At 46.0% G+C, this 22,828-nt stretch overlaps 1 protein-coding gene across 2 annotated transcripts in view; it reads right to left on the bottom strand.

Moving 5' to 3' along the window:
• ULK4 (unc-51 like kinase 4) overlaps positions 1–22,828 on the bottom strand; it is a 1,043,381-nt gene that overhangs the window by 926,435 nt on the left and 94,118 nt on the right. For both annotated transcript variants that reach the window (XM_077269069.1, XM_077269068.1), the window contains exon 17: positions 10,910–10,988. In XM_077269069.1, coding sequence (XP_077125184.1) covers positions 10,910–10,988 — 79 coding nt within the window. The remainder of the gene's footprint in view (positions 1–10,909; positions 10,989–22,828) is intronic.

The raw sequence follows: 22,828 nt of genomic DNA, 5'->3' as shown, positions 1-22,828 counted from the left end.
GCTGCCCGTGTACCCCTGGAACCAATTATAAAGTGCCTACAGCCAGCCCATTTTCTTATGTTAGGCCTTTGAAGCCTGTCTGCGGTCCCTACTTTAAATACTCCTCCACTCACCACCACCAAGCTGCCTGCCCGTGTATCCATGTAACCGCTGTGAAACTGCCATGAGCCTATTGTTTGTTATGTTAGGCCTTTGATAGCCTGTCTGCGGTCCCTACTTTAAATACTCCTCCACTGACCACCAAGCTGCCTGCCCGTGTATCCATGTAACCGCTGTGAAACTGCCATGAGCCTATTGTTTGTTATGTTAGGCCTTTGATAGCCTGTCTGCGGTCCCTACTTTAAATACTCCTCCACTGACCAGACCACTGCTGCCCGTGTACCCCTGGAACCAATTATAAAGTGCCTACAGCCAGCCCATTTTATTATGTTAGGCCTTTGAAGCCTGCCTGCGGTCCCTACTTTAAATACTCCTCCACTGACCAGACCACTGCTGCCCGTGTACCCCTGGAACCAATTATAAAGTGCCTACAGCCAGCCCATTTTCTTATGTTAGGCCTTTGAAGCCTGTCTGCGGTCCCTACTTTAAATACTCCTCCACTCACCACCACCAAGCTGCCTGCCCGTGTATCCATGTAACCGCTGTGAAACTGCCATGAGCCTATTGTTTGTTATTTTAGGCCTTTGATAGCCTGTCTGCGGCCCCTACTTGCAATACTCCTCCACTGACCACAATGCTGCCTGGAGTGCCTGCCTGTGTATCCATGTAACCGATGTAAAACTGCCATGACTGCCTACTGTTTGTTATTTTAGGCCTTTGATAGCCTGTCTGCAGCCCCTACTTGCAATACTCCTCCACTGACCACACCAATGCTGCCCGTGTACCCCTGGAACCTATTTAAAAGTTCATAGAGCCTAGTTATATATTTTATTTACTATTAATAAGGCCATGATGGACTACGCTGTACCACGCTACAAGCTAACCAGTCGACACTTCTTTTGCGAGAAAAGCCATCCCAACCCTCCACCAGCATGTAGAAGACCGCATTGTCCATGCACTCTGGCAATCTGTGAGTACAAAGGTGCACCTGACAACAGACGCATGGACCTGTAGGCATGGCAACGGAAGATTACGTGTCCATTACGGCGCAATGGGTTAATGTGGTGGATGCATGGTCCACAGGGGACAGCCTACTAAGTCTGTCTGCAGTCCCTAATTCAAATTGTCCTCCACTGTCTAAATCGGAACTTCCACCTTCTGGCTTTCGGCCTATACTATCTGAAATTAAACTGCATTTGGCCTTCAACTTTGGTTAGGGCCTACTAACGGCTTCTGCCCCTCCCTGGTGTTGCCCTCAACTAAATAAAGCTGAGCTTCAACCTTCTGCTCCAAATTACCATTTTGAAAAATGCAATAGGCTTTTCAGGCCTACTAAAGGTGTCTGTCTGTGTGCCCCTGCCTGGTGTTGTCCTCAACTAAATAAAGCTGAGCTTCAACCTTCCGGCTCTCATTAAGTGGTTTTAAAAAAAAAATGGTGGTTAGGGCCTACTAACGGCTTCTGCCCCTCCCTGGTGTTGTCCTCAACTAAATAAAGCTGAGCTTCAACCTTCCGGCTCTCATTATGTGGTTTTAAAAAAAAAAATGGTGGTTAGGGCCTACTAACGGCTTCTGCCCCTCCCTGCTGTTGTCCTCAACTAAATAAAGCTGAGCTTCAACCTTCCGGCTCTCATTATGTGGTTTTTAAAAAAAAAAAGGTGGTTAGGGCCTACTAACGGCTTCTGCCCCTCCCTGGTGTTGCCCTCAACTAAATAAAGCTGAGCTTCAACCTTCTGCTCCAAATTACCATTTTGAAAAATGCAATAGGCTTTTCAGGCCTACAAAAGGTGTCTGTCTGTGTGCCCCTCCCTGGTGTTGTCCTCAACTAAATAAAGCTGAGCTTCAACCTTCCGGCTCTCATTATGTGGTTTTAAAAAAAAAATGGTGGTTAGGGCCTACTAACGGCTTCTGCCCCTCCCTGGTGTTGTCCTCAACTAAATAAAGCTGAGCTTCAACCTTCCGGCTCTCATTAAGTGGTTTTAAAAAAAAAATGGTGGTTAGGGCCTACTAACGGCTTCTGCCCCTCCCTGGTGTTGTCCTCAACTAAATAAAGCTGAGCTTCAACCTTCCGGCTCTCATTATGTGGTTTTAAAAACAAAAATGGTGGTTAGGGCCTACTAACGGCTTCTGCCCCTCCCTGGTGTTGTCCTCAACTAAATAAAGCTGAGCTTCAACCTTCCGGCTCTCATTAAGTGGTTTTAAAAAAAAAATGGTGGTTAGGGCCTACTAACGGCTTCTGCCCCTCCCTGGTGTTGTCCTCAACTAAATAAAGCTGAGCTTCAACCTTCCGGCTCTCATTATGTGGTTTTAAAAACAAAAATGGTGGTTAGGGCCTACTAACGGCTTCTGCCCCTCCCTGGTGTTGTCCTCAACTAAATAAAGCTGAGCTTCAACCTTCCGGCTCTCATTAAGTGGTTTTAAAAAAAAAATGGTGGTTAGGGCCTACTAACGGCTTCTGCCCCTCCCTGGTGTTGTCCTCAACTAAATAAAGCTGAGCTTCAACCTTCCGGCTCTCATTATGTGGTTTTAAAAAAAAAAATGGTGGTTAGGGCCTACTAACGGCTTCTGCCCCTCCCTGGTGTTGTCCTCAACTAAATAAAGCTGAGCTTCAACCTTCCGGCTCTCATTATGTGGTTTTAAAAAAAAAAATGGTGGTTAGGGCCTACTAACGGCTTCTGCCCCTCCCTGGTGTTGTCCTCAACTAAATAAAGCTGAGCTTCAACCTTCCGGCTCTCATTATGTGGTTTTAAAAAAAAAAATGGTGGTTAGGGCCTACTAACGGCTTCTGCCCCTCCCTGGTGTTGTCCTCAACTAAATAAAGCTGAGCTTCAACCTTCCGGCTCTCATTAAGTGGTTTTAAAAAAAAAATGGTGGTTAGGGCCTACTAACGGCTTCTGCCCCTCCCTGGTGTTGTCCTCAACTAAATAAAGCTGAGCTTCAACCTTCCGGCTCTCATTATGTGGTTTTAAAAAAAAAAATGGTGGTTAGGGCCTACTAACGGCTTCTGCCCCTCCCTGGTGTTGTCCTCAACTAAATAAAGCTGAGCTTCAACCTTCCGGCTCTCATTATGTGGTTTTAAAAAAAAAAAATGGTGGTTAGGGCCTACTAACGGCTTCTGCCCCTCCCTGGTGTTGTCCTCAACTAAATAAAGCTGAGCTTCAACCTTCCGGCTCTCATTAAGTGGTTTTAAAAAAAAAATGGTGGTTAGGGCCTACTAACGGCTTCTGCCCCTCCCTGGTGTTGTCCTCAACTAAATAAAGCTGAGCTTCAACCTTCCGGCTCTCATTAAGTGGTTTTAAAAAAAAAAAAATGGTGGTTAGGGCCTACTAACGGCTTCTGCCCCTCCCTGGTGTTGTCCTCAACTAAATAAAGCTGAGCTTCAACCTTCCGGCTCTCATTAAGTGGTTTTAAAAAAAAAATGGTGGTTAGGGCCTACTAACGGCTTCTGCCCCTCCCTGGTGTTGTCCTCAACTAAATAAAGCTGAGCTTCAACCTTCCGGCTCTCATTATGTGGTTTTAAAAAAAAAAATGGTGGTTAGGGCCTACTAACGGCTTCTGCCCCTCCCTGGTGTTGTCCTCAACTAAATAAAGCTGAGCTTCAACCTTCCGGCTCTCATTATGTGGTTTTAAAAAAAAAAATGGTGGTTAGGGCCTACTAACGGCTTCTGCCCCTCCCTGGTGTTGTCCTCAACTAAATAAAGCTGAGCTTCAACCTTCCGGCTCTCATTAAGTGGTTTTAAAAAAAAAATGGTGGTTAGGGCCTACTAACGGCTTCTGCCCCTCCCTGGTGTTGCCCTCAACTAAATAAAGCTGAGCTTCAACCTTCTGCTCCAAATTACCATTTTGAAAAATGCAATAGGCTTTTCCGGCCTACTAAAGGTGTCTGTCTGTGTGCCCCTGCCTGGTGTTGCCCTCAACTAAATAAAGCTGAGCTTCAACCTTCTGCTCCAAATTACCATTTTAAAAAATGCAATAGGCTTTTCCGGCCTACTAAAGGTGTCTGCCCCTCCCTGGTGTTGTCCTCAACTGAACAAAGCTGAGCTTCCACATTCTGGCTTTCGCCCTGTACTATCAGATATTAAACTGCATTTGGCCTACTAGTGTGGTTAGGCCCTTGAAACAGTGTCTGCTGCTCTTGGGTTTGCTACTCCACTGAACAAAGCAATGCCGCCTGTATAGTCCTGTTACCAATTTTGAACTGCATGTAGCCTACTTTATTCTTTGGCCCTATATCTGTTTCCTCCTCATCCTGCCCATTGCCCAGCCACTGCTAAATGAGTCTGCTGGTACATTGACCTAGACCACTACATTCCCCTTGTACTCTACACAGCCAGAATCTGTCCCTGCTGAAAGTAAGGTTCCCCTTCCCGCATGTTATACCACCTTACACAGGGACAAAGAGGAAGGTGCAGATGAAAGTGCAGGTTCCTTCATCAGGTGGGGGGGCATACTCGTTGGCGACGTCACTGGCACAGGGCCCCTCAGAGTACGCAAAAGTGTCGCTGCTGGTGGGAGGCGCCCCCGCCATGCAAACACACCGCCGTACTTTGAGGGGCCCTGTGCCAGTGGCAATGCGAACGAGTGGGCCCCCCCCCTGCTTGCTCAGGATCACAGCACTTGCAACTTTTAAATACTTACCTTTCCCTGCAACACCGCCGTGACGTAGTCCGCATTTCCTGGGCCCACGAAAAACTTGAGCCAGCCCTACTCCCCCCACAACTTTCCCCCAATTCCCTATGCCCAACTATTATTATACAGTTAATTAAGATTGGCAAGCTTCAGAAACAAGAATGGATGTTTTTGGCATTAAAATGGGCACTGTAGGTGTTTTCCTGGCCTCCACTCACTGCCGACTATGCTTCCCCATTGACTTGCATTGGGTTTCGTGTTTCGGTCGATCCCCGACTTTTAGCGATAATCGGCCGACTGCACTCGACTCGACTCTGGACAAAATCGGGTTTCCCAAAACCCTACTCGATCTTAAAAAAATGAAAGTCGCTCAACCCTAGTGACAACTAAATCCTGAACATGGAATTTTCTGGAGTTAGAGTATACGAGACTGGAAAATGATTAATCACTTTCATGCTGAGAGCACTTTATAGCCAAATCTGCTTAAGATGGATGTATCATGAAATGCCAGCGAAATGCCTAAATACTCAAACAGAAGACATTCAGAAAAATAAAAACTATCCACATGGTTTCCAGGATTGGAAATTGACTTCACAGGTCTTAAAAAGAAAGCTTCACTTCTAACATCAGCTTTATTTCAGCAAATGTAAAATCTAACTTCTTTGCAATTTATTTATATCACCCTTAATTGCCTTTTTTTTTTTTATTTACTTACTGTATTTGTAACTTTAAGCTTTTTTCATGTATAGTCAAATATTTTTTGCAGACTATTAAGAAACTGAAGTAATATTGCCATTTCAGGACATAAAAGTTATTTTTTGTTTAATAAAATGTTAGATAACTTTCTAATAAAATTTCCGCATCAATTCTTTAAGGGTTTTAAGATCTCTGCTTGCTGCCATTCAATATGAGTCTTTATCGTTTACTGCCAGGGGATAATAATCTGTTCTGGACATGTGACGAGAAAGTTGGTTACAAGACCGTACTATAAAGGCATCTGAAGCCCTGCACTTGTGTTCACAACATGGCCAGGACATTATTTTTTTCTCCAACAAAAGAAAACAATGAAGCCACCCATTACATGAGAACAAGCAGTAAGTTCCAGCTGTCCAGAATTTCCAGGTTAGTCCATAGAAATAAGGCACTTTTTTTGCCCTGTCTGTAAAAAAAAGTAAATAAACATAAGGGTGAATGACCTCAGGGAGATCAAAACATCCAACACCGCGGAGACACCATCACGTGTTTCTCAACGCAGTGATCCAGAACACTGCCCTCATCCCTAATGGGAAATATGCAAATGCATGTAGAAAAGCCGCGGAGACACCATCACGTGTTTCTCAACGCAAGCAATGAATAGCCAGGTCTTTCACCGGGAAGGAACAACCACGGGAAGGGCAGCATCCAATAAAGGAAAACCACCTATGCCAAAACATGGTATCCATCCAGTGTGGTTGTTCCTTCCCGGTGAAAGACCGGGCTATTCATTGCTTGCGTTAAGAAACACGTGATGGTGTCTCCGCGGCTTTTCTACATGCATTTGCATATTTCCCATCAGGGATAGGGGCAGTGTTCTGGATCACTGCGTTGAGAAACACGTGATGGTGTATTCGCGGTGTTGGATGTTTTGATCTCCCCGAGGTCATTCACCCTTATGTTTATAGTCTTTTCACTAGGCACTGCTCCTAATAGCCAGTTTCCTACTCCACACTGATGAGGGGCAAATACCCCGAAACAGCTGTCTGTGGATGGATACCATGTTTTGGCATAGGTGGCTTTCCTTTATTGGATGCTGCCCTTCCTGTGGTTGTTCCTTCCCGGTGAAAGACCTGGTTATTCATTGCTTGCGTTGAGAAACACGTGATGGTGTCTCCGCGGCTTTTCTACATGCATTTGTAAAAAAAAGTAATGCATCCGTGTTTATTTTATTACGCTGAAGAAACTTAAACAGATTATTTTAACTATTGTCATCATTTTACAATCTTCAGTGAGTGCAGCTGATGTCTTCATATTAGAATTATGGGCGGTAGACTTGTAACATTTATCTTCAGAATATTTTGTTACTGCTTTCCAATGTACCCATAAAAAATATTGCCGGTCTGTGAATTTTTAATAAGTTGACCAGAAAAAATAAAAAGTCAATTTGACTACTCTGACAAATAGAGATCTTGACAACGTTGAAGCATATTTTTTTTTAAAATGTATTTATCCTCCGGGCATTGCATAGCTTCTTTAGAAGCTCTTTTCAACTGCTGCTTGGAAAGATCTACAGGTCCTTCTCAAAAAATTAGCATATAGTGTTAAATTTCATTATTTACCATAATGTAATGATTACAATTAAACTTTCATATATTATAGATTCATTATCCACCAACTGAAATTTGTCAGGTCTTTTATTGTTTTAATACTGATGATTTTGGCCTACAACTCCTGATAACCCAAAAAACCTGTCTCAATAAATTAGCATATTTCAACCATCCAATCAAATAAAAGTGTTTTTTAATAACAAACAAAAAAACCATCAAATAATAATGTTCAGTTATGCACTCAATACTTGGTCGGGAATCCTTTGGCAGAAATGACTGCTTCAATGCGGCGTGGCATGGAGGCAATCAGCCTGTGACACTGCTGAGATGTTATGGAGGCCCAGGATGCTTCAATAGCGGCCTTAAGCTCATCCAGAGTGTTGGGTCTTGCGTCTCTCAACTTTCTCTTCACAATATCCCACAGATTCTCTATGGGGTTCAGGTCAGGAGAGTTGGCAGGCCAATTGAGCACAGTAATACCATGGTCAGTAAACCATTTATCAGTGGTTTTGGCACTGTGAGCAGGTGCCAGGAAGCATGAAGTGCTCCAAAATCTCCTGATAGCTAGCTGCATTGACCCTGCCCTTGATGAAACACAGTGGACCAACACCAGCAGCTGACATGGCACCCCACACCATCACTGACTGGGTACTTGACACTGGACTTCAGGCATTTTGGCATTTCCTTCTCCCCAGTCTTCCTCCAGACTCTGGCACCTTGATTTCCGAATGACATGCAAAATTTGCTTTCATCAGAAAAAAGTACTTGGGACCACTTAGCAACAGTCCAGTGCTGCTTCTCTGTAGCCCAGGTCAGGCGCTTCTGCCGCTGTTTATGGTTCAAAAGTGGCTTTACCTGGGGAATGCGGCACCTGTAGCCCATTTCCTGCACACGCCTGTGCACGGTGGCTCTGGATGTTTCCACACCAGACTCAGTCCACTGCTTCCTCAGGTTCCCCAAGGTCTGGAATCGGTCCTTCTCCACAATCTTCCTCAGGGTCCGGTCACCTCTTCTCGTTGTACAGCGTTTTCTGCCACATTGTTTCCTTCCAACAGACTTACCATTGAGGTGCCTTGATACAGCACTCTGGGAACAGCCTATTTGTTGAGAAATTTCTTTCTGGGTCTTACCCTCTTGCTTGAGGGTGTCAATGATGGCCTTCTTGACATCTGTCAGGTCGCTAGTCTTACCCATGATGGGGGTTTTGAGTAATGAACCAGGCAGGGAGTTTTTAAAAGCCTCAGGTATCTTTTGCATGTGTTTAGAGTTAATTAGTTGATTCAGAAGATTAGGGTAATAGGTCATTTAGAGAACCTTTTCTTGATATGCTAATTTATTGAGACAGGTTTTTTGGGTTATCAGGAGTTGTATGCCAAAATCATCAGTATTAAAACAATAAAAGACCTGACAAATTTCAGTTGGTGGATAATGAATCTATAATATATGAAAGTTTAATTGTAATCATTACATTATGGTAAATAATGAAATTTAACACTATATGCTAATTTTTTGAGAAGGACCTGTATATTCATGCACTTAGGGCATGATAAATCCCCTGTTTGAGTACAAGGGTGGCGAGAGGAGTGGCCTAGACAGGGGCATCCCTATACTCTGTTTAACTACCTTTAGTGTACAAATCTTGTGGAGAAGCAGTTGAAAGAAGCTTATAAAGATGCATAGACTGGGCATTGAAACAACTCCACCATAGTGTTCTGGAGAGAAGAAAAAATTAGGAGTATAAAAAAAAAATACATTTTAAACAATAGATATTGAAATAAAAAGTTCCACCATTTAATGTGTTAAAAAATTTTTAAAATACATCCAATTGTGGAAATTATTATTATTCCAAGATCTATTGATTAAAATGTACTTTCTTCTTGTGACAACCCCTTTAAATGTATAACCGATCTACTTAAAAATTACGTATTTCCCAATGGTCCCAAGTTACAGTGTGTATTCGTGCAGAGACTGAACCACAAATCCCACAGTGCTGGGAACATTCTTCTTCCGTTAGTCATTATTCTGCTGGATGCAAATGGAAACAGTGGAAATACTTGTCAGCGGACACATACAGATTACCTAGGCTACTGTAATGACGTGGGAGAGGACGCTCTCCAATATCAGATAACCGTACATTGTCTGATATAAAGATGACACTCTCTAGAAACTAAATCATCTCTCTGCACAAACTGAGCCAGCAAGAAATGCATGGAGATTTCATCTGAGGCTTGCACAATTGTGACTGCAGCTCTGAACTATTGTTACTACCACTACCTTGCTCATTAAAAAAGAACCTGTCACCTCTCCTGGCGCCTGTTTTATTATACAATTGTAATTGTTTGGTCTGGTGCAGCTTCTCTTAAAACTACTCATTGTCTTGTTCCATTTACTCCTCCTAAAAGTGGAGGAATAAATGGGCAGCTGGGTCTTACTCATCGAGGGTATGTCCGTAGACGGTCTCGCACTGTAATCAGTGGTACCAGTGCAAGGACGCCCCTTTATCAGAGAACAGTAAGGTCCAGTTATCAAGTAATTCAGAAATATTCCGGAGGAACGACATGATGTAAAATTAATAGAAAAGAAGCTTGAAAAATGTTATATTGGGAATTCAAATATTTATTAAAACAGACATGTCCTCTTTAAGGCTGCTTTCACACTAGCGTCGGTACGGGCCCGTCGCAGTGCGTCGGGCCGACGTACCGACGCATGCTGTGAAAGAAAAGCACAACGGGGGCAGCGGAAGCAGTCTTATGACGCTTCCGCTGCCCCATTGCAAGGTCCGCATGCGCGGTCGAAAATGGCGGACTAGACGCACAAAAAAAAGTTACATGTAACTTTTTTTGTGGCGGCGGTGCGCCGAAACACGACGGTTGCGACGTGTGGCAATACGTCGCAATACGTCAGTAATGTAAGTCTATGGGGAAAAAACGCATCCTGCGGACAACTTTGCAGGATGCGTTTTTTCTCCTAAACGACACATTGTGACGTCCGCCGAAAAACGCTAGTGTGAAAGTAGCCTTACACATGCATAAACACTGCAGACATAGGATCAGACTTTTGAGATTTTGGGGGCATCACATATCTCTATTGAGTTCAGACCCGAGTAATTAATGTTCTAGTGTTCCCCTCTCAGGAGTACCGCACTCCTCTGCCTCCCTATTTCCAATTTGGCAGTGTCAGTGCGCTCCTGAAGATAGAAGAGCAGCACGGCTGATCAGCTCGACCAATCTTCCCAGGCTGCTAACAGAGGCAGCGTTGCCTCCACGGCATGGGCCATGGGAGAAGACCAAGGGGACAGAAGCTGGCCGAATCCAGTGATCCAGCCAGCTCCAGAGCGCCACAAGGAGGCCCCAAAGCAGAGAGCCTACAAGGAGACCATGCTCCTTAGCTAGGTAACCCAGCCACTCAGACTGCAGAGGTAGTCGGTAACCTAGACAATGAGCTGTAAACTATAGAATTAAAAGTCCCACCACTTTTTGGGAATGGTGAGGATTTTTAAGAGGAGGTACGTTACAAAGTTGATGGTTTTTACAAGCACTTCGCAATGCTACCTATAAAAGAACTCAACACAACCACTTTAAGACAAAAATAGACAATAAGGTACTCTGCTTGCAGATGGTTTCCAGGTTGCAAAAGGTATTGTACAAAAACTTAAAACAAGTGCTACGCGTAATGCAGGTCCTGAGGAGCTGGTGCACATATTGGCCTGTACTAGACAGAACACCTTGTACCGGAGGTCCTTCAATGATGAGAATTATAAGACAGATACTGTTTTCCATTTCTTAATATTTGTTCTTGAAATTATTATTCGTGGAAGATATGACCTTTTACAAAGAAAAATCCTAATTAAATCAACGGTTATCTTTGAAAATGAAATTTACCTCTATGACAGGAACATTTTCTCTCAGCTCTGATGTGTGTGCAGCCAATAAGCCAATGACCCTCACCCCCTTCGCACGTCTGTGAAAATGAAGACAAAAAGCTTAATGACAACAATTAGTAAGGTCAGTGAGGAAAGACTTCCCCACGATAGAATAACATGCTGCACTTAACACAATGGTTCATAATAATTCTATGTAAGGGGAAACAAGAAAGGTGAATCAGGAAGCAATGCAACATGGTGTAACATGTACTGAGAAACTAGCAAGAAAATAAAGTGTTACAGGGTCAGGTCCCCGACACTTTTAAACTGCACTCATTTTAGTATCACAGTAAGGTTTTTATTGTTATATGGAACTGCTCATTCACTCCTCAACACTGAAATTTCAACAATAAAAAAGTTATGGAATTATTGAAATCACAGGATTGACAGGTATGCTAATCATATGCAAATGAAGAAAGAATAGAAACAACATTTTCAAAACACTAGGGCTTTTTTTATGCTCATACTTCGTTTACGCTCATATCTCCCTTTGCGTCAGGACACAACACGTGCACAGTCACAAAGTCACAAAGTTTATGTCCCGACTATCTTTGGTATTGAAGCATCTACTTAACCTGTGTAATGGGCATTGTGAAAAAAGGAATTAGCAGGTTAGATGAGACATCACCTATTGTGAAAGGTGGATCATTTTTTATAGGCTGATAGATGTGTAAGCTGTCATTATAATCTTGTCTCTACGGATTAGAAAACTCTTGTAAATTCCTCCAGAAAGGACAGAAAAAAAGCCTCAGTTGCCAGTTTGGAAATTGCAAAAACTACAATTTTTTTTAAATAAGATTGTAATAGGAAATAAAAAATATTGACAATTTTTTTTAGATGCATGCAGCAAAAAAACTTGATTTAGGCTACTTTCACACTAGCGTTAACTGCAATACGTCGCAAATGCGTCGTTTTGCCGAAAATACGCATCCAGCAAAAGTTCTTGCTGGATACGTTTTTTCGTCATAGACTAACATTAGCGACGCATTTGCGACGCATTGCCAAACGTTGCATCCGTTTTGCGACGCTTGGGCGTGTGGTAGCGGACCGTCGGGAGAAAAAAAACGTTACATATAACGTTTTTTGCTCCCGACGGTCCGCTTTTTCCGACTGCGCATGCGCAGCCGGAACTCCGCCCCCAGCTCCCCGCACTTCCCCGCACCTCACAATGGGGCAGCGGATGCGTGGGAAAAATGCATCCGCTGCCCCCGTTGTGCGGCGGAGACCACGCTAGCGTCGGGAACCTCGGCCCGACGCACAGCGACGGGTTGTTCCCGACGCTAGTGTGAAAGTAGCCTTAAAGAACATCTGCAAGGAGTTTGTATGTTCTCCCCATGTTTGCGTGGGTTTCCTCCAGGTTCCTCCCACATTCCAAAGACATACTGATAGGGAAATTAGATTGTGAGCCCCATCGGGGACAGTGAGGATAATGTGTGCAAACTGTAAAGCGCTGCGGAATATGTTAGTGCTATATAAAAATAAAGATTATTATTATAGGTCATTTTCTGAGGATAGCTTCCCTTTAGAACATGGACATTATTGATCGTGTTCTTTCATCCAATATCCTAGCAGTAAAAATAAGTAAAAAAAAAAAAATAGATGTGACATGTTCAATTTATCAATTGTTAATCTGGAAGTATTCCGGCCTAGAGTTTCTGAGTGTCTGATCTATGATGGCGTGTCAGATGTCTCTCCCGGATGGCTGTTGTCTATGGCAAGATACTGCAAACAATACAAATGCCCCATTTAGAAAAGCAAATAGTCAGAGAACAAATGTTCGGCAGGTGCAATGATTTTTATGCAGGTGTAAAAATCATCATTGTGAGCAGCACATCGTCCTGTGCTTACAGGAAATGTGCTGCCGATAACAATACTCTATGAGGACAGAGTGACCGAATAAGCTATTGCTCTGTCGCCAGCACTTGTACGTCGGCCTGGGTAGTCAGGCTAGCAGTAAATGACTGCCGATTGACAGCTGTAGCCATACATGACTGCTTCACTCAATACATCGCACCAATGGACATTTTGTTCATCGGGGATCACAGGCCTTTTCAGACTAATCAGTAGCAAGCATTCCTATAAAGCGCATTCTCCAAATATTGTTTTGCAAAATGGGTCTCTAGATTGTGCATATGATGGTATTTCCAGCAGACATTATTTTAGCACATTACACAAATTGCCTGTTGCATCAGAAGGCGATCCAGACAATACAAATACAACACTCTCCATCATTATAATGAATGTAAAGTCCCCACATACTAAATCTCATTTCCAGACTCTATTGGTGTCTTGAAGTTAGAATTCTTGGCACGGTGTGGAGTTTCAATTTTGCATTATTCATATACTAAATGATCTTACTAGACACATAATTTTACCAAAAATATCAAATAAAAAGTGTTGAATAGCAAGGAAATGCACAGACTAAAAGTGATTGGAGCGGATGCTCACACATAACAAATTTGCTGTGGATTTTCTGCAGCACATCTTCAACTTTTTCTTACTGGCAAACCCACATGTTACATTGCAAGTGTGTTGCACTGAAAAGGGTTAAGTCTACAATGGATTCTACCCAAAGAACTGACATGCTGGGGTTTTTAAATCCAAGAACACATGTCAATCTATAGCAGAGTTACTGAACTCTTATCTGCTTAGATGGTGCTGTATTATGCTGCAGACTTTCCGCAGGCAGTGTGTGCACATATCCCCAACAGAACATTTCAGAAAGAAACGTCTGCAGCCCTCTGTAGAATGCATTATTATTGCACAGTCCTGGTCACAATCAGTTTTCTGGATACAAATGTTTCTGTGAATCATCCAATTTTGGGAAAAAAATATAATAACCATTAAAAAAGGGTTTTCATAGATGACAGTTGTGTCATTTGTAGAAGTAGGTTGTCACAATCGAAATAAACAGGTTACTTTAGTAAAACTGCGATTAATCCTCCTGCAAATATACACAAAGAAACACTTTGCACACTTATTCACACTTGCAGACATACTGGCAATCAGGCCAAAAGCAGGGACTCAAAAATTATGTTTTTTGTAAACCCAGCCATATCTGTTGACATCTGTTATTGCCGCACACCCTGTTAAGGTTGGAGAGATTAGACTATGGGCCACAAGAGGGCGCTGCTATCCAGGTCTTCAGTAATGTAGAAGACATAAGAGACGTCTTACATAAATTACACACTGCCACAAGAAACACTTTAAATTCTACTTCTTAGTAGTTTCTGAAGACATACATATAAATGAGATTGGAAGTTGTATAATTAGAGGTTATATATTAAAGCTAGATGGCACAATTACATTAGTAGTGAAAATACAGCATTTCTTCTTATTATTTCTATAATATAAATGTATCCTAAAAAAAGATTGGTTAGCTCCAATAAGATTATATTAAGTGTAAGAAGATTAGTAATAAAGACAACCGGATCGAAAACAGAGGAAGCAAACTTTATGATCAGCTGATGATTTTATTTCCATTTTACCCTTAAAGGGAGTCTGTCACCCCCAAAATCATATATAAGCTGCGGCCACTGGCATCAGGGGCTTATCTAACGCATTACAGAATGCTGTAGATAAGCCCCCAATGTAACCTGAAAGATGAGAAAGAGGGATTTTTGGTTCTTGCCGTAAAATCTCTTTCTTGGAGCCTTCATTGGGGGACACAGGTAACCATGGGGTGTATGCTGCTGTCGCTAGGAGGCTGACACTATGGAAATAAGGAAAAAATAACTCCTCCCTGGCAGTATACACCCTCCGACAGACAAGTTAACTCAGTTGGTGCTAAAGTAGGAGCAAGTATAAACAAACTCAACCTATGTACCAACCCACAACAACAGCACGTTGGCCAAAATGGTACAACCTAAAGGGAGGGTGCTGTGTCCCCCAATGAAGGCTCCAAGAAAGATTTTACGGTAAAAAACAAAAATCCCTCTTTCTTTCTCGCTTCACTGGGGGACACAGGTAACCATGGGACGTCCCAAGGGTAGGGAAAATATTCAGAGAGAAGGAGACTTAGGTCGGCCAGAGGGAAACTGCCGCCTGCAGTATCTTCCTACCCAGGCCTGCATCCGCAGAAGCCTGAGTATGCACCTTGTAAAACCTTACAAAGGTGTGAACGGACGACCAGGTTGCGGCCTTGCAAACCTGCGAAGCCGCAGCTTGGTGACAAACCGCCCAGTAAGCTCCCACAGCCCGGGTAGGGTGAGCCCTCACCCCCGGAGGAGGCTGTTTTGAACACAGTATGCCTCCAGAACCACCGAATGAATCCAACGAGCAATAGTGGATTTAGAGGCGGGGAGCCCCTTCCGACGACCTTCAGAGACAACAAACTGGGGATCGGCCTGGTGAAAAGAAGCAGTTCTGGAAAGATAGACTCGGATAGCCCTGACCAAATCGAGTTTGTGGAGAGATTTCTCCAAGGGATGAACCGGGGAAGGGCACAAGGAAGGAAGGACGATGTCCTCTTTGATGTGGAAAGCCGAAACTACCTTTGGTAGAAAGGAAGGAACAGGCCGAAGGATGACTTTATCCTGGTGCAGAATCAGGAAGGGAGACTGGAAGGACAATGCCGCCAACTCGGAGACTCTTTTAATCTAGGTGATGGCGACTAGGAAAGCCACTTTCCATGAAAGAAGGGAAAAGGAAATGTCCTGAATTGGTTCAAAAGGCGTGCGCTGGAGGGCACCGAGGACAAAGTTGAGATCCCATGGCTCAACCGGAGGATGGCGCTATGCGAGTGACACCCTGAAGGAAGGTCTTTACCTGGGGAAGGGAAGCCAGGTCCCTTTAGAAGAGGATGGACAGAGCGGAAACCTGACCCTTTAAGGGACTCAGAGAAAGGCCCAAATCGAGACCCGTTTGAAGGAAACCGAGGACTGAAGAAAGGGAAAAGACCATAGGGAACAAACTGTTGTCATAGCACCATCAGAAAAAGGCCTTCCAACATCTATGATAGATACGTGAAGATGCCGGTTTCCTAGCCTTTATCATGGTCTGTATGACGCTGTGGGAAAAACCTGCGCCCCTTAGGACCGCGGCCTCAACGGCCATACCATTACATTCAGAGACCGAGAATTCGGGTGGAAGAGGGGCCCTTGCGATAGAAGATCCGGACAGTCTGGGAGCCTCCAGGGGACATCCGATAGCATGTTCACTAGCTCCGCATACCAGGCCCTCCGAGGCCAATCTGGAGCTACTAAGAGAATGGGAACCCCCTCTGCCTTTACCTTTTTGACGGCTCTTGGAATCAACGGAAGAGGCTGAAACAGATAAGGTATCTGGAACCGGGCCCACAAGATCACAAGGGCGTCGCAGCCAACGGCCATCGGGTCCCAAGACCTAGATACGTACAGGGGAACCTTGTGGTTTGTTCGGGAAGCCATGAGGTCGACATCCGGAACGCCCCACCTGATAAATTTGCTTGAAGACGGTGGGGTGAAAAGCCCACTCGCCTGACACTCGCCTGACGGCTGAGAAAGTCAGCTTCCCAATTGTCCACTATTGGAAAGTGGATGGCTGATATGGAGGGAACGTGGTTCTCTGCCCACCGTAGGATCATTGCCACCTCCCTCATGATCTGCTTGCTGCGAGTCCCACCCTGGTGGTTTATGTAAGCCACGGCTGTGGCGTTGTCTAACTGAATGCGGACCGGTGAGGAGGGACTGCCAGCGGAGGAGGGCCAGGAAGATTGCCCTGATCTCCAAGAGATTTATCGGGAGAAGGGTCTCTTGAACATTCTAGCGGCCGTGCGCTGTGAGATGGAGAAAAACCGCACCCCACCCCTGAAGACTGGTGTCGGTGGTGATGACCTGCCAGCGGAGGGGGATAAATTACCTCCCGCGCAGAATGGAGGTGGATAGCGTCCACCAAGTGAGAGTCTGTCTCACATTGAGAGGTAGGCGAACTGGACGATCTAGGGAAAGTGGGCTCCTGTCCCAGGCAGAAAGGAGGGCCAGCTGGAGAGGGCGAGAGTGGAACTGAGCATAAGGTACTGCATCCATGGAAGCGACCATTTTCCCTAGTATTCTCATACCGAGCCGTAGAGGCAGAGGAGCAGGGCGCTTTAGGGCTTTGATGCACTGCCGAAGAGAAAGGAACTTCTCCTTTGGGAGGAAGACCTGGACTTGAATGGTGTCGAATTCCATGACCAGTAATTTGAGATGTTGGGTCGGAATTAAGGTGGACTTCTCTGTTCATTATCCAACCGAGACGGACAAGCGTGTCCAGAGTGATCTGGAGACTCTGGCTGCAATCCCGGCGAGACGGACCCTTGACCAGGAGGTCGTCGAGATAGGGGATTATGAGGATCCCCTTTGATCGAAGGATGACCATGAACGCAGCCATTACCTTCGTGAAGACCCTAGGAAGTGGACGCCAGGCCGAACGGGAGAGCTGAGAACTGGTATCGCGGAACGAAGAAACCTCTGATGCTGTACAAAAACAGGAATGTGAAGGTACGCATCCTGAATGTCCACAGAGCACAGATATTCTCCAGGTTCCATGGAAGTGATCACTGAGCGCAGTGACTACATTTTGAAGTGTTGAACCCGAAGGTGGCGGTTCAACTGCTTGAGATCCAAAATCAGGCAGAGAGAGCCATCTTTTTTTGGAACTACGAACAGATTTGAATAAAAGCCCGAAAAACGCTCGCGGTAAGGCCTGGAGAAGCCCTGGGACATGGGAGGGCTGTTTGGGTGGACGAGAGAGGAAGAAACGTCTTCCAGGGGGCAAAGAAAATTCTATTTTGTAGCCCGATGTAACGATCTCCCTGACCCAGGTGTCGTCGACCACCGTTAACCAAGCCTCCGTGAACAGAAGAAGCCTACCTCCCACCCTGGAAAGATTTCCAGGTGGGGTGACCTGTCATTTTGAAGAAAATCTGTGACCGCGAGATCCGGAAGGTTTAGAGGAGCGGCTCTTAGCCCTCCAGTGAGGGGTAGGTCTGAATGAAGGTTTCCTTCGTTCACCTTGGGCGGAAGAACGGTCCTGTTGAGAGGAACCACCTGAGGAGGTGAAGGACCAAAAGGGGCGAAAGGATTGGGGTCCCTTTCTATTGAAGGGGCGCCTAGGTTTAGATTGAGGTAGAGAAATGCTCTTGCCACCAGTGGCGTCTGAGATAATCTGGTCCAGCTTTGTGGAAAAGAGCCTGGAGCCCTGGAAAGGAAGACCAGTGAGGGATTTTTTAGAAGCGGGGTCTGCATTCAGCCAAAGGACTCGGCGAATGGCAATGATGTTGCTGTTTGCCCTTGTGCAGCAAGCAGCCGCATCCAGGGAAGCATTTAAGAGGTATTTCCCTGTGTGGGCAATCTGGTCAGCTAAATCCGCTAGCTCCTCAGAAGGAGCCGAAGCTACAATGCCCCTGCGAAGGATCTTGGCCCAGGCCCAAGAGGCGAAATTGGGGGAGAGAGAGATGCCGGACGCTTCAAAGGCTGATTTGGTTTAAGCCTCAATTTGCTTGTCCGTAGCATCCTTTAGAGACGCCACATCAGGAATAGACAGAACTGTCTGCGACATAGGCGGATCTACTTTAGGTGATCCGGACCACTTGCTCACAAGGTCTGAATCAAAAGGGTATAAGATGTCCAGACATTTTCTTCCAGGAAAACGTTTTCCGGGATGTTCCCAGTGTCTACAGGTAGTGTTCTCAAACTCTTTGTGATTGGGAAAAACTCTAGAGGGACGTTTCACCCATTTGAATGAAACGGAGTCGTCCTGAGAAGTTGCATCTTCCTCCTTAAGTTCAAGGGTTTGAATAATAGCCGAAATAAGGCTATCTAGCAAATCCTGCGTCCCGGAGGGCTGATCTGCATCCGAGTCAGACTCCGACTGAGAAACTACATCCGACCTGGCGTCCGCCTCTGAGAAGGGGGAACGGGTAGAGCGGGATTGTGATGGTGTGATATGTTATGTGGGTATCATTTTGTGTATATTTCTATTTTACTTATTTTCATGGTGTTGAGTTGTTATTTGCCATCTGGTATTCTCCCCACAGTTCTGTATTGTTATCTCTCCACAGAGTCAGTGAATAATGTTGTTTGCTAATATGCTAATGACATGTTGACCTAGCGTGTTGAAACAATGAGCCCCTGTGACCCGCCTCCCTAACCTGTGAATGGGGAGGTGAGACACAGGGCAGTCTTGTTTGGAACTATGAAGTGAAAACAGCACATCAGAGAGAAGAGGAAGCATATGGACCATTTTTATCCTCTGTGTACTGGATTGTTGGACTGTTGTATCCTCAGTGTGGTGGATTATATGGACCTTTAGTGTTTTTGCCTAAATAAAGGTTCTGGAATTGTTCACTATTCTCTTGCGCTGTTGATTGTGTGATACCGGAGAAGGAACCCGTGACAACTGGTGGCAAGCAGCGGGATCAACAGAGCGTAACCTAATGGAGAACCACACACAGAGTGAGTACAGAAATTTGACTGTATCCAGTTTACAGGAGAGAGCCAGAGACTTGGGCCTGAACTACCAGGGACTAACTAAAGAGGCCTTAATTGACCTACTGGCGGGTGCCAGACAGGCCACCTCCTCCCATATGTCTGAAGGACGAGCACTGGAGACAAGGACCCCCACCCCAAAAAGCCAGTGGGTGGTGTGGTACAAAGAAGAGATGGCGGTTCTGGGCCCAGGCTTCTCTCAGGAGTACAAGGAAGAGGCTGCCTGCTGGGCACAGCAGAGACAAGAAGCAATGGAGCTTGAAAGAGGGAGTAACGCAATGTGGAATGTAAACCCAACGATCCGGGAGCCTGTACGGATCACCCGGACAGAGTTTAAGCCATTTGATGAGGCTTCCGGAGATGTGGAGGAGTTCTTCAAGGACTTTGAGCAGCAGTGTGCTGTGATGGAGGTGCCACACTCTGGCTGGATGCGTTTGTTATTGGGACTCCTGAATGGTAGCGTGGCGGAGGCTTACCGAACCATTGACTCACAGCGGAATCGGGATTATAACATTGTAAAGCAGACTATCCTGGATTACCATGCCATCACCCCAGACTCATATAGGGCCAAATTCCGAGACCTCCCATGCACTACGGGGGGATCGTTTAGGATGTATGCACATAAGATGTCCCAGGCATGTTGGAGATGGCTGGAAGCAGAAAATGCCTTTACTGTGGAAGATGTTATACAGGCGTTCCTTATAGAACAATTTCTTGCCAAGTGCCCCGCAGAGGTACGGGAATGGGTCCGGGAGCGCACGCCGTGCACAGAGCTGCAGCCCTGGCCGATGAAGCCCTTACTATCCGACCGCAATGGAGGAGGCTTCTGGACAATGAACCACGGCCTTCTCCTGCACCCCGATCCCCTCCGATTATATCTGCCCCTCCACCCAGCCGCAGGCCGATGACAATCACAGCTCACAATCCTGGGCCCCAACAGTTCCGACCACGACCTGGGGGTATCACAGAGAGGAGATGTTACGGGTGTGGGCAACCTGGACATTCGCAATCTGGCAGTCCCTCAAGGATTTGGAGGGAGCCACACGCAGCCCCACCTCGTCCAGTGCATCTTGTGCACTCCATCCCGCCTGAGGAAGAGAAACCACCACCCCCGCCAGAGTGGACCACCGACCACGGCACCATAGATACCCCTTCGGGAGTGTACGGACTCCAGCCTTTGTCCATCAGAAATACACTGCAACGGCATTGCCACCTGCAGGATGTCTTAATTGATGGATACAAAGTGTCGGGATTTAGAGACACAGGGGCATTCCTGACTATCGCTGACCCCCGTGTGGTTCGACCCGAGGCAACTCACCAGGGTCCGGAAATTCCCATTGTCCTGGTGGGGGGTCCGCAAATATATTCAGAGAGCTTTGGTATGTTTGGATTTCGGTTTTGGAGAAAAACTGTGTTGGATTGGCGTTATGGGAGGACTTCCTGAAGATATCCTCCTTGGAAATGACATTGGGGAGTTGCAAAGTCATTTTGTGGGAGCAGAAGGTCCGTGGGCCTCTCACTCTTCTGAAAGAACAATTGGAGGGAGATATCGCAGATACCGTAATGCCCATCATTCGCTACGTTCTAGAGTTCAGAGACTGTCTCGCCCAGCTAGCTACCTTGGCTAATGAACATCAGCGAACGTCCCAGTCCAGTCAAAAAAGCCTGGCATGACCATAAAGCCAGGACTCGGGAATTTATGGACAAGTGCTCATGATTATTGCAACCCCTGCCACTGTACAAGGAACTATAAACTATTGAGCAATGTGGACTGAAGTGAGCAGGCCAGAGGTCTGTGTAGACCTAATGGCGTGCTCACTATTATGAGGGGGGAGAGGTTGTGATGGTGTGATATGTTATGTGGGTATCATTTTGTGTATATTTCTATTTTACTTATTTTCATGGTGTTCTCTTGTAGGATGAGTTGTTATTTGCCATCTGATATTCTCCCCACAGTTCTGTATTGTTATCTCTCCACAGGGTCAGTGAATAATGTTGTTTGCTAATATGCTAATGACATGTTGACCTAGCTTGTTGAAACAATGAGCCCCTTCGACCCACCCCCTAACCTGTGAATGGGGAGGTGAGACACAGAGCAGTCTTGTTTGGAACTATGAAGTGAAGATAGCACATCAGAGAGAAGGGGAAGCATATGGACCATTTTTATCCTCTGTGTACTGGATTGTTGGACTGTTGTATCCTCAGTGTGGTGGATTATATGGACCTTTCGTGTTTTTGCCTAAATTAAGGTTCTGGAATTGTTCACTATTCTCTTGCTCTGTTGATTGTGTGATACCGGAGAAGGAACCTGTGACAGGGGTATTCTGGATGACGCAGTGGGATCCTGTGAACTGGATGAGGAGCTAGACAGGGTCCTCTTCCTGGATCTTTTCTCAAGTCTGTCCCTGTGAGAATCGTGGTCAGGTGCGAGCGAATCGCCGTGTGAGGCGTTCGTGGCACTGGTGGCAGCAGATAGAAGCGGAATGTGTTCTAGGACCTGTACCAGGGATTGAGACACTTTGGTCAGGTCAGAGACTGACTAAGACATGGCAACAGCCCACTCCGAGGGAGGGGAGTGCAATCATCCCGAGTCCGACTATTAGGGACTTCCTGAGGGACGGACATGGAGGAAGGACTGCAGGATGGACAGAAAGGAGATGGCTGGCCTGAAGTCCACTTTCTCTTACAGCGAGCACAAGCGTAGTGAGTCACCGTAGATCCCGATATAGCCGGGGGCCCCTAGGGGTTGGGCAAAGGTAGAGACTGAGTGACACCTGTAGCGGGATGCCAAGAAGGCGATACTGCTGAGGGGAAAAGTACAGCCAGGGGAGGAGGAGTGCAGAGCCTACCAGACACCGAGCGATGAGCGGCAGCACAGGAAGCTGTGTCCCCCGCCTGGAAGAAGACCTCGTGGCCACGCGACGCGACTGGTGAGGGAAGCTGTCCTGAAGCGATAGCTGCGGGCTTCCTGTAATTGGCACGCAGTTCTGGCATGCAGAAAAGGGGGCGTGGCCGGCCGCAAAGCGAAACTGAAGACCTGATAAGCTGAAGTGCCAGAAGGGGCGTGTCCCGCCCCAAAAGAGTGTCCAATGCCAGCGCTAGGACCAGGAGGAGGCGTGCCCAGTGCTGTGAAGAGCCGGAGTCTGGTTAGGCCAGAAAGAGGGGGTGTAGCCTGCCAGAAAACACTCTGCCGAGGAGAAGAGACAGTGAATCACGCGCAGGAAAAAAAGGTGCAAGATTTGAATAAATGGCCACGAAATGTCCTAAGGCTGCAGTAGACCACCGTCTTCCTCTCAGCCCTCATAAGGGTGACAGGGGACGAAGTCCTGCCAGCGGGTCCGAGAGTGGGCGATGCGGGAAGTACCACACCGCTCTCCTGGTCGCTTAAATGTGGGAAAAACAGGGTGAGAATCTGCACCCTCTTACCCGAA

This window comes from Ranitomeya variabilis, chromosome 6 (genome assembly GCF_051348905.1).
Source record: "Ranitomeya variabilis isolate aRanVar5 chromosome 6, aRanVar5.hap1, whole genome shotgun sequence".
Taxonomy (NCBI): Eukaryota; Metazoa; Chordata; class Amphibia; order Anura; family Dendrobatidae; genus Ranitomeya; species Ranitomeya variabilis.
The sequence above is the reverse complement of the archived record's forward strand: the minus strand, read 5'-3'. Positions and strand labels throughout refer to the sequence as shown.